Source organism: Sciurus vulgaris, assembly GCF_902686455.1.
Source record: "Sciurus vulgaris genome assembly, chromosome: 7".
NCBI lineage: Eukaryota > Metazoa > Chordata > Mammalia > Rodentia > Sciuridae > Sciurus > Sciurus vulgaris.
Window position 1 is genome coordinate 110,474,144 of NC_136467.1, and position 13,134 is coordinate 110,487,277.

The following is a 13,134-nucleotide window of genomic DNA, read 5'->3' on the forward strand; positions in this document are numbered from 1 at the left end:
TGTCATACACTAAAGGCTTGAGACTTTAAGCTCATTTGTTCTAAACAAGGGCATGCTTTTGATTGTGCTCTCTTACCAAGTTTCCTATGACTCTTATAATTCTTGCCTTTTGCCACATATTCACAAGAGGAGTACAACACTACTCACAATAACCAAACATGGAATCAACCCTGGTGCCCATCAATGTATGAATAGACAAAGAAAATGTGATATCTACGCACAATGGAATATTATTCAGTAATGAAGAAGAATGCTATTCTGTCATTTGAATCAAAATGGATGAAACTGGAGGACATTTCATTAAATGAAATAAGCCAGGCACAGGAAGACAAGTATTATTGGTTTTCTTTCCTGTGTGGAAGTTAAAAAAAAAATGGTGGACAGAATACAGAATAGTGAAAGCTAGAGATTGGAGAAGGAGAGAGAGAGGGTGGATAAAAGAAGGCCGATTGGATCAGTGCACAACACATGTGTATTGATATGTCCCACTGAATCTCATTAATATGTACAAGTAATGCACATTAATCAAAAGTAAAAACAGGAATAGAGAATGGTCATCACTTTGTCCTTCTACAATAAGGTCTGGCTCCTTCCTCCCAGAATTAATCATTGAATCAAAGACCGATGCTGTCTTCACTGACCCTTTTACTGTGATGGCACACTCTCTATACAATGCGTGCTGAAGTTCTAGCAACCTTGAAGACACTTCCTTACGCCGGTGTCAGGGGTCCCTTAACACCCAGCTCACCGGTGCTCTCTTGCTCTGTTCCTCTCTTGCTCTCCTCTCCTTTGTCTTTCCTTGCTCATCTACACTAGCTTCATGAAGACGTATCTGCATTCAGGGGTCTGTGGTTCCTATCATGAAAGACCATCAAAGACAGTGGGATGTTTTTCAAGGGAAAATTAAATGGGTCAAAACTTTCAGCTTCGATTTCAGTTGCAAATAATCAGCATGCTTGATTCTTGAGAAAACTACATTTTAAGACTCAAATAATTGGATTTCACTGTGAAATATGTTCTTATTGCCTCACCCTACTTGAGAAAAAAATCAAAATATATTTGTATTTTTTTATGATTCTTGAAATCCAACTTTCTGAGTGAATAGGGCATCTCTATTCTTAATTCCCATTTTATAAATTCATTTCTTCATTCATTTATTAATCAGACAGGCCATGTTTAAATAGCAGTCCATAGAAACAAGGGAGTTTAAAATGAAAAACCAGGGATTGAGGATTTTATATTATCAATTCAATAGTTCATCCCATGTTTCCAAATCTCCCCTGATAGTTGCTTGTTTGATTCCAACCACTTAATTTCCAAGTGCCCTTCACATGTCACTCATGAAAGCCCAAAGGAGATACACATTGCCTGCTCAAAGATTCTGTAGTCTCTCTCAAACACCCCCACCAGCACACAAAATGCAATGTCTTCCTTTTTTAAAAAAATCTAAAGCAAACTTAAATCAAAAACTGCGTGTTTGGTAACTGCACAGAGTATCCTTAAATTATCAGATGGCCCAGGGGAAGCATGACTCACTCAGGAAATTATTCGCTCACAGCCAGGTAAGTGCAGGCAACCCTCAATGGCTCCTCTTTACTTTCTTCCTTCCGTCTATTCCAAGGATCAACTTTCTCTCTCTGTATCAATAATGGCAACAATTCTGTGCCTCCCAGTTCTCAAAGTATTACTCAAATTTAAAAAAAAAAAAAAAAAAGATTTAAATTGGATTATTTCAATCATACGTTTTAAATTGGTAGCAGAAATTAATTCTAGGATCTCCCCCAGAGAATTTGAACTCTCTCTTCCCTTCTGACTATGCTACTTCTGCACAGGCTTTCTTTTAAGCTGAGTAAAAAGCTACATTTCAGTTAAACAGCTAATAAATGAAAAGGTATGTTCTATCTTCATTATACATATTCATTATATAATATCAATGTAAAATTTTACCTTCTAGACAAATCTACACTAACTTGAATGTTCTTTTCTCCTTCTTCTTCCTTCTAATCTCTCCATCATTCACTTCCACAATTATTGCCTCAAGAAAATGAAAAAAGAATAAAAAACAAAAGTTAAAATTAAAAACTCTTTTTCTTCCTTCAAGTCAATTGAAACCAGAAATTATTCCTTTAACTTTTCTTTTTCTGTCTGACTTCCTAACTTTATAATCTCCATATTATTGGGTATAGCCTCAGATTATGGCTTCAGATTATTTTCAACTATTTTGAATAATTTAACCATGTTGCAAATACCTCGTGTTCAACACATCCAACATATAATTCATTCTCTCTGCCCTCTCTGGAAACTTTCTCCTACAAACACCATTGTCCACACTATTTCCTGAGTAGCGCCCCCAAGCCATCCTTAACTCTTCTGCCTCCAAGTCATCAATTGCCAAGAACTATGTCTCATACAATATTTTACAGCTCTATTTTCAACTGCATTTCCATTGTCATTCCTTAATTCGGGTCCTCATATATTGCCATTTCTTTAAAGGCTGCCACCAGACTGGTCCTTCTCATCCTTGTCAGCCTACTTTGGAACTGTCACACCTACCTTAAAATTAACAACAGCAATCATCAACATGCAGGGGGTGTTCCCGCTATTGCAAGCATGGCGCTAAGTGCCTTTTATCTCACCAAAGACTCACAAAAACCCTGTGATACTTCACATCCCTAGTTTACAGGCTTGCCAAAGGACACACTAGGGTGCAAACCCAGGCAGCCTGACTCTGTACTTTACAACTGTGCCCCACTCCACGCCCCTTCATTCCTCTATAATTTACACATCTGCCTTAAAGTCCCTTGCCTCTCTGTTCTAATAAAAATTTTGTCTCTTTTCTCAGACTTTGATCAGCAATCCCAAGCCCCATTCAGAGTTAACTCTTTTTGCTTTATTCATAGAGCATACTTTGTCGCATCTATTTGACACTTATCTTAAACCAATGACAATATCAACCCATTCTTCATCCCATACCCCAACTCTCAAGAAAACTAAAAAAGAACTGAAAGTGCCAAACATAGAGGGCTGAGCCTTGGAAGTGTGTCTGATTCTCTATGACCCTTCAAATGGAAGGATGGAGAGATCATCAATGTCACAAGTGACCACTCTCTTCCCCTTCCCTCTTTCCTCACTAGTAGTTACCAGAAGGTAGAATCGGAATTGATGAGCAAGACTTAATTAAGTTCATAGCAGAAGGTGGAGGTAGATTCAATGAAGGAGCATAGAGAATACCTTCCTGGGATCTGAATTGGAAGAATAGCAATGCAGATGTTCCTGCTCCTCAGATTAAGAGAGAGGATCAGATTGACACCGATTTTACTAATACTATTTGAAGCTAGTATTTACAAGCCTTCCCCTTTCATTAGCTGTGAAGGGACAAAAGTCTGCCTTTCAAATTTTTCTATCTCATTCATAATTGCATCTCTTTATGGATTTCAAAAGGTATTCAATGAAGAAAAGAATGAACAAAGAAAGAACAAAGGTCACAAAGAACAAACAAGGAATAATGATTACATATAACTATTTTCACTAAATTCATTTCTTAAACAACTACAGCTAGTAGTACCATGCTAGATACACTATTTCAGTAACTAGACCCTAATGAGAAAAACCCACCTGGGTAACATTACCATCAGTGGGAATTATTTTTGTCCTCAAATTCAGAGATACAAGAGAGTTTTCATTTAGTGATTTCAGACAACACTGATTTCCCTAGAGGACTCCTTTGCAGAATCATTGCCATTGGAGTATGACTCTCTATCAGCATGAACAAAGAACAGCTGTGAGAACCAGAAGCATCTACCAGTCAAAGAATCATGGGTCAACACATAGTCCTGATGACCATCCACCTAAGAGAACCCCAGAAACTGCATATCAAGAAATGATAATAATGATGATGTAATAAAATTAAATAACAGCCTAAAAAATAAAATATTTGACATTTTTCTTAATATCTCAGACTAATTACTGTTTAGCATGACAATAGGTTTTAAAGCATAATTTAAAAGAAAGTTCCAGGGATGATCATTCTAACAGTATTCCTTCAAGTAGTATCCTCTCTAGTTTCCATTTGGCTGTTAGAATTTTCCAGCAAACCCTGGCTGAAGGAAAAAGAGAAAAAAGTGTACACAATATAAAAATATAAAGAGAAAATGTGGCCGCAATCAGATGTTAACAGAAGTGGAGAGGTGAATGACTGAATCAATGTGTCCGTGAGTGATGCTATGTCCATCTTCATACCTCTTGATGGATTTCCAGCACAGCAGAAGACTTCCTAACTGTGGTTACCGTGTGCAGCCTAGACATTGGAAAAGGAAAATGCAAATTAATATACATACATATATATATATATATACACACACACACACACTCATGTATCCACATATATGCATGTTACATATATATATACACACACTCATGTCACCTTGACTACCTTGAACACCATCTGCCTAAGACTTGAATTAGAAATGAAAAATAATATTTCAATTTAGAATATTCAAAATCAAGCAAAGCAATCCCTTGGGCAGAGCTTTCCAAAACCAGGATGCGTTTTTTTGGTTTTTTTTTTTTTGTTTTTTTTTTTTTTATAGCATGTCTGGACATCTCTAGAACAAAATCCACTGCACATCTACCTATCATTCCTCTGAGCTCTGGGACTGACCTACTAAAAGCTCATTCTTTGGAAACAGAGCACTGCCAACTAAGGTGGTCTAGGGAGATTTAATTACAATAGCTATGCCAGAGTTTGGGGCTTTGTTCTCCCTTGTTCTTTATCTTTACTAAAATACTAGGAATGTGAAATACCTCTGTCCTTCACTGCCCTGCTCCAGTGTGTATCGTGGACACTTCTTTTCCATCTAAGACTGTTCCAGCATCTGATGTCTCTTTCCTCTGTCATTGTCCACAGGTGGCCTCAATAGTCTTTTTTATTTTTTTTAAGGTAGGATTTTATTTATTTATTTATTTATTTTACAGACTGCATTTTGATTCATTGTACACAAATGGGGTACATCTTTTCATTTCTATGGTTGCGCATGATATAGATTCATACTATTCATGTAATCATACATGTGTATAGGCTAATGATGTCTGGTCTCATTCCACCATTTTTCATACCCCCTTCCTCTCATTTCCCTCTACCTGATATTTATGGAGGTGACATTAAAGACCTATGATCATGAATTGCACAATTTTTCCTTTCTCAGCTTCTGCTTCCTCAACTTTCAACAATGACTATGCATGAAACTCATGTGGAAGAATCAATCAAACAACTGAAGCTCAGGTCCAGCCTGACCAATGAAAAGTTGAATCTCTGCATTTAGAGTCCAGACCGCAGCAGCGTTTCAAAATTCCCCAGGTGTTTGGATTACATGGCTGTAGTGAAAATGCACTCTTTGCCTGAGACTACATCTGAACACCTAAGTATGAAAATAATATATTCAAAAAGGGGTCTTGCCACATATTTTCCCTTTGGTTCATTAGCTTCCACTAAAATCTCAGGGAATTCAATTTGAGAGTGGGAGTGAGTAGGGAGGGATAAGTTTAACTTTTTATAAACTGTCAAAATTCCTCAAAATTTATTTCCACCATTTCATAGTCCATGCATTAGCTTTTTCATTTGAATTCAAAATTATTTATTTCCCAAGAAGCTTTCCCCTTATAAACAAATGTGTTTCAGAGCTCAGAAAGAGAACAAGTGTATCAGTTAGACCAGTTCAAATCAACTTAATTACACTAGCAGTAAGTTAGCCATGCTGAATTGCCCTCATGTCACTCCATCTCATGCTATGGGTCTCCATAGTACTCACCTGCTTAGCTCCTAACAATTACAAAGATAAACAAGATTTCGTTTTGTTCATTATAAAGATAAAAGTAAGTCTTCTACCTTTCTGCTCTTCTCTGAAGTAGACCCTTCTAATATCTGCCAGTTAGCACGTCTTCCACAATTCCTCCCTGAAGAGGCTTCAGCCTCTAGAAGCTGTGGTCTCCCCCGTGCTTCAGCACCACTGCCTGCTACTCCAGGGGAAAAGGAAATTCCAGAGCAAAGAAATAGACCTTGCCTCCCTCAGCAGAGCAATTGCTGTATTTCGTATAAATAGCTAATGAGAATAAGTGAACTGAGCTTTCTCTTTTCTGGCTGAATTTTCCAAAGGTCTGCTGCCCTAAGTCACTTTCTTCCACATGAATTTCCCTCTTCCCATTGTGGGGTATAGAATATTTATGTGCTGCTCACACTCGTGAGTGACTGTACAGAACACAGAGCCAGTCTGAGGAAAAGTTATGAGGCAGGCGAAATTTGCTTCCAGTCATTCCTGTCAAGTTCTCATCTCCTTTAGATGAAGAAGTGCCCCATTATTTTCCCCCCAAACTGTTCTATTAAAATTATTCTCTGTACATGCATTCATAATAAAGTATCGATAGCTGATAAAGGTAAAGTGTTGTTACTTCTTAAAGAGATGCATTTTAGCATTTGAATTTAACTATTCAAAGTTCAATAGAGAAGGTGTTAACCACGAATATGAAAAAGCCACCAATAATTCTAAGCCTTTTTCATACATCCATTTTGCTTGTTTCAATTTCCTATTCTAATCAGCTCATCCCACTCCTAGGCTCCAGGTAGTTAATTTGCCCCAAAATATAAAACTTTTGTAAACAGCTGTCTTTAACACTGGTCTTTCATCTCTGAATTGTAGATTCCCTTACCCTGTATCACAACAATGAAAATCCCTTGGTTTATTTGAACATTTTTATAATCTTTTTCATTTAATTGTGTACCTACATGATAGGGAAACTGAAGGTTAAGAGATTTGTCATGCACTCAAGCACAATGACAGAACAAGACAGAAACCATACCTTCCCAAAGTGATTTGACATTTTTGTTTTTTTTTTTTTTTCATTGTTCTCTACTTATTCAAAGAAAGAGATACTGAAAAATATCTGGACATCAAGCAAGAATTAAAAGGGGTTCATAGAACATGGAATCCTTTTCTAGAGCCTTTGTCTCAAACAGTGAATTCAGGTGCCCACATCACTTTTTGTTCTAAGATGGGCCCTGAGTGGACTCAGAAGTCCCCCCAGGCTGAGTCACTGATTCAGCCTTCTGGGCCTTTGGGGTAAATGATGATGGATTCCCAAGCCTTCTTATTCACTGTATAGCGTAAACAGTGTAGCTAAAAGAGCATGTTTTAAATTAAGTCCCCGAATTTAAATCTCTACTCTGCTCCTTCCTCACTGTGTAAACATTAGCTGTTTACTTAACCTTGACCTTTCTCAATCTCAGTTTCCTCATATGACAAGCATAAAGAATAACTTGGGCTCTGGAGAACATAAAATAAAAGAATCTGGCACTGAGCAAAAACATCATCTCCCTTCTCCCCTTCCTGTATCTGCCCAACACCTGTGCTCTTAGCTAGTGGTTGTGATGTCCCAAACAAAAGAATCATCTGTTGTGTAAACTAAATTTTGGATCAATGCCAGATGGAACAGTGCTCTTGGAGTAAAACGAATTTGGTCCTAGATAAGAAATTTAAGAGTCACTGACACAGTGACTGCTCCAGTAGACGCCGTGTGCATCATCTTGGTTGTTCCAGAATCAAAAGCAGATCACTTTTCTCACTATCTACCCACATCATTCCAACATTCCAACATATCTGATAACTTGATTTTAGGAATTTTAATGGACAGAAAATAAAGTTCTTATCATACTCCTAGGCAATATACTCCAACCTTGAGGAGATAGCACACCCTAGTGGCTTAACCCCCCCCCCGCCCCCCCCCCGCCAAGGGATTTTTGAAACAAAAAATGCATGAATCATTTCTAGCTTCTGAGATTTTACCTGAAGTCTTCCAAAGACTTCTTCTTAGTTGCTTTCAAACCACCAGTTTGGCAACAGGCAAATTTGTAATCGATAACCTGGTAGATGATCGGATTGTACATTGCTGCAGATTTTGCTAGGAGGGTTGGCACCACAGAGAGCTGTATGGGGATGGAGTCTGGCCTTCCAAAAGCTGACCACACAGAGACGACTGCATAAGGGATCCAGGCAATCAGGAAACCAGCACAAATCAACATCGCCACCTGATGAGAAAGTCAATGAAGAAGAGAATGGAGAAATCTAGTGAGTGATGAGAGTCTAAAATGACGGGTGTGGAGGAGGAACAAGTCACATTTTCGCACCCAGGAAAATGTGTCCACTGTAACCCATTTATCATTTTCATAGGAATCATTTCATATGGACTTCTCCAAAGTTCAGCTAGTAGAAGCTTTATCCCACTTACCACTTCCTGTCCATCCTCCACTCTAGAATTTGAAGATACCCACAGACCCAAAGTACAACCCTTTAACAACTGTCAGGATTTCCCTGCATTTTGAGCAAGAAATCATGATAAAAAAGACATCTGTTCTCCTGAGATTTCCAGACTTTTCGACCCACATTCACTTAAAACTTGACAGAAAATACATTCACCTTGATGAAATTTTAAATCATCCCCATTTGCCTCAGGAAACTGAGAAACTTTATCCAGGTTTAAAATTCTAACGTGCATCTTCTTCAGAGGTTTCTATTAAATGTCATTTCTTTTAACTCAAGTCTTGCTCAAGTTTGAGGCACAGAGTGTGGAAATTCACTAAGTATAAAGTAAGACAGAGTCATGGCACTTCAGCCAAAGTGGGACGATTGTACAAAATGAGACTTTTCCAGAAAGCACTTTTCTCTCACACAAAATTATGATCACCTGAGGTCTCTTCATTTTCAGACCAAAGAATATTAGAGATACAGTTTCAAACACCCTTAAAAGTTTCTTACCACCTGCAGTTCAGTTCCTTTAATAATGTAGTATAATCAGCCCCCTACAATGACCTACCTGGTTGCTATAAGTCATCTCACTCAGTTCAACAGGACGTTTTAGCAAACACTTGGACAAGACACTATGCCAAGTGCTGTGAAGAATACCAGTGTGGTTGCATGACTGCATTGTCTCCCTCTAGAATACAAATAAATACAGTACAAGGCTAAATACAATCTAAGCTCCAGCTCAAAGGAGAACAAACTGCATCCTATTGGGCAGATTAAGAAGAGTTTCATGAAGGATGTGACATATAACCTGCACTTTGGCAAGTGGAAATAAAAGAAAAAGAGTGAGACCAGCATGAGCAAAAGCTTGGGAAGAGAGGGTGATGTCTACACGGAAATTACTAAAGAGCTATGGGTACAGTGGTGCACGCCTGGAATCCCAGCAACTTGAGAGACTGAGGCTGGAGGATTACAAGTCTGAGGTCAGCCTCAGCAACTTAGTGAGGGCCTGTCTCAAAACAAAAAATAAAAAGTGCTAGAGTCTTCCAATGTTAGAGCACCCTGAGGTTCAATTCCTGGTACCAAAAAGAAAGAAAAAAAAATTGCTAGTGAGCAATTCATTTTGGTATGGAAAAGCAACAAAGGGAGATGAGGCTAGGAGGAAAGATGACATCTATGCACTCTGAGTTTTATGTAACACATTACTGAACTTGCACTTAATTCTTTATGCTTTGAGGCAGCAGTAGGTTTTGAGCAAGAAATACAAGAGCTCTACGTAAGATTAACCTGTAGAATGAAATGTTGCAAGAAGAAAGAGAAGACTTTGAAGGCTTTGAAGAGAAGATCATTGTTTATTCATTCGATCAACAAGTATTACTGAACATGTTTGTGTAAGGTATACTGCAAAGAACAAAGAAAACCCATCCTGCCCTCATTGAATCTCCAGTCTTAGAAAATTGTTGGCAACTGTATGAAAAAGAAATAAAAGGTGATTTACTTAGAATATTGGCACTGGAAAATACAGTCCAAAATTTGTTTTTTTGTTTTGTTTGGTTTGGTTTTTGTTTTGTTTTAATTTGGGGGAAAACTTTTTTTTAATTTTTTATTTATTTTTTATCTTTACAGACTGCATTTTGATTCATTGTACACAAATGGGGTACATCATTTCACTTCTATGGTTTTACCCAATGTTGTTTTATTTTTGAAACAGTCTCCCTAAGTTATTCAGACTGACCTTGAACTTTCAATTCTCCTGCCTTGGCCTCCTGAGTAGCTAGAATTATAGGAACACACCACCATTCCCAGCTTTGAGCTTCATTTTAAATTTGAGCTATTTCAGAGAGAGAGAGCTAATTGAGAGAGAGTACACTAACTTCCAAGTATTCCTACACTGTTATCTACTAGAATAAACTTTCTGTAAGATAATTAAACTATATTTGAAATCAGTCCTCTAACAGACATCTGTCTTTTGTCATTTTGTTTGAATATTTTGTCATCATCCCAGTTATCTTCTGCATTAGCATTCCCAGCATCGTTCCATCTCCATTTTTCTGGAATTGCTATCAAAGGCATCAGATGACCCAAATCTGACCAATCAGAGGACTACATGCCCCTGGCTACAATGTTAAGAACAGGGAGCTTGATATTCATCTTGAGGGTTTTAAAAGTGGATCTTCCTTTTATCTCTGAGTTCCCTAACACCTTGGAATTATGTAAGAAAGGACCTATCTGAAGCTGCTTCACTTCCTCCTTCTCCCTTCCCTTAATTTAAGGGGGGAAAAAGTTATGTGAAAAATCATTGATGAGGAGTGAAACACAAAATGTTTCATCAATAATGGTTAAATCAACAGTATTTGTGAATGCTGTTTTTGGAAGTTTGATCAGAAATATTTTACTTACAACAAAGTCATGCATGTAAGAATTAAGCATGGCAAATGTACTCTGAAGTCACAGACTGAATTTCCACCCCAAAATTTCAAAACTCATCTACAGAAATTAACTGCAGCCAAAAACAAAACAAAACAAAAACCTTAATAATATTCATTTTGCTCCACTTTCAAATAGAGAATCTGAATCCCCAAGAGATGAATCAAGTGAGCCCATCGTTCCTGTGCATCCTGCAGCCTTGATTTAGTGTCCTAAGTCAAAGTTCTGGCCTGTGTTTAGCGGTTATAAACTCTTAAGACCTAATGCACACATGTAGCTCTCCCCCCTGTTGAGTTTGCTTTTCTATCACTTAGCAAAAGCTTATCCAGGAGAAATTTTCATTTGGTTTGGTCTGTCTGACTTTTGTTTGCAAATGGAATGGATGCCTCGAGGCTCACAGTGAGGGCCTTCTTTTTCTAAATCTCCAAATAAACACTAACTATATAAATAAAGCTTGCCTTAGCAGATGTCTAGGGACTTAACATAGCCCCATCCTTGCTTCTCTGGTGAGTCATATGATGTTTCACAGAATCCCAAAAGCTGTTTTCTATGTTGCTGCCAAGTCATTGACAAAAAATAGATTGGCACTTAGTCCATAATATCTTCTACATTTTACATGTTTTCTACTTTTTTTTTTTTTAGTAGTATGCAGTGGAGGAAAGATTTCAAGTATTTATATTGTATTATCTTTTTTAAATGGATATAGGAGAATTAAATATGCACATAAACATAAATAAAAAGCACATAGCAAATGGATCATTGTGGGTTCTCTGGGTTTAGAATAAAGCAGAATGACTACAAATTAAGTTTAAAGATGAAAAGGGGACAAAAGGCTAAATCTAAAAGGAAACGAAGAATGTTATTTGCATTTCTGAAGTGAATACAAAGTTAATATAAGGCACAGTTGTTTTCTATAACCTCATTTTAAAATATACTCCACAAATTATTAAGTATTTTAATATTAAAACCATTTTATGACATACTCCATAAAAGTTTCTAAAACTTTCATATTGTACTCCACTTTTCCAGATTTTTCTACTTGGCTTCAAATGGGTTTAATCTTTCCATCAGTTTGTTCCTCACCTTTCTCAATTCTAAGTGCACCTTCATTTATATGTTCCAAAATAGACCTCCCAAATATCCTTAAGCCAATTCTAACAAAACTATCTGTGCCTGTCAACTTTTCTAAGTTGTTTACTTTGTTAAATTATTTTACTTTCATCTCTGCCTTTTGGTTCACTGGCAAACAGTAAAACTTCAAATTCCTAAATTAGACAATTCTTGTGGGAGGGAAGTCACAGGATTCGTGTTTAGCTTATCCAAAAGATTCGCACATCTGCAGCCCAGTTCATTTTAAATACATCTTGCTTCATAGGACCAAGGGACAGCAGTGTTTTCCAGCTCTAGTTCAGGCTAGCATTAAGTGTCACAAAAACAAAGTTGTACATCCTCAATTTCAGTGAATTGATCAATTAAAGCAATCATTGAGTAGTGTGGTTGAAAGTAAATTCTCCAAGTTACATATAGCTCTCCCTCTGGGTTCAAAACATCTGAACCTTTCTAACACACAAGGTTTCTAAGAAGGAAGGTCCTATCCTCTCTCAGTGGGTGAGGCAGGGTGGAAGGGTGGAAAAGTCATTGTTTAAGATATTTGGGTCTCTCTACTGACCATCGTAAGTGGGACAAAATCCCTGAGGCTCTTTGAACATCCATTTCAAGAGAGTCCAGTTCCTCCCACCAGGCTCGTTCACCCAGTCATGAGTAAGACTTAAGCTAATATTAAAGGTTGCAATCTTAAATAATGAAATAGAAGAGGACCATGAAACTGATGTGAAAATAAAGGCTTACAAGGAGGGTCAAAGAGATGTAAAAAATTCCCCATTGATAGCAAGATTTAATTGCATTACAAAGCCAGTTAGACTAGTGATAACAAAGACATTTCAGTGAGTGGGGGGAGATAAGGTGATGAGAAAGGAAATCACCATATCTGTGCACTGAAGGAAGGGGAAGGAGGTGGAGGTTACTAACAGGAAAGAATGTAATTGACAGGAGTACAAGATGAAAAGATTTGAATTTTCTGTCTTGGGCCTAGCTAGCAAGTACATGGATTTGCTGCCAACCAGCCAGTAGGAAAACGATACTCAAGGATAGGAATAGGGTAATAAACTCCAGTTCTGAGACTACGGTCTTCCACATGTGGAACTGCCAGTCATTGAGTGATACTATCAATAGCAAGTAGAAGGAAGGGCACTCGACAACCGTGACCTACCTTCTCTGGCCCTCAACACTCTCCTGTATATAAAAACCAGGTAGGTGATGCTTGGTTTTCACATTACCTTTTAATAAATTAAACAATTCGACAATCTTAGCATGTTTTCTTTGATTTTATTTCCTTCCTTCTGTTTAATCCACAGAA

General features: G+C 37.6%; 1 protein-coding gene across 1 annotated transcript in view; it reads right to left on the reverse strand.

Annotated features, from left to right (window-relative positions):
* Positions 1-3,692: 3,692 nt before the first annotated feature.
* The window catches only part of OPN5 (opsin 5), a gene marked incomplete at both ends in the record, with an annotated part of 29,027 nt that continues 19,585 nt past the window's right edge, over positions 3,693-13,134 (reverse strand). Inside the window, 3 exons of the mRNA XM_079149207.1 lie at positions 3,693-3,848; positions 4,240-4,297; positions 7,836-8,077. Of these exons, the coding sequence (XP_079005333.1) occupies positions 3,693-3,848; positions 4,240-4,297; positions 7,836-8,077 (456 nt within the window). The remainder of the gene's footprint in view (positions 3,849-4,239; positions 4,298-7,835; positions 8,078-13,134) is intronic.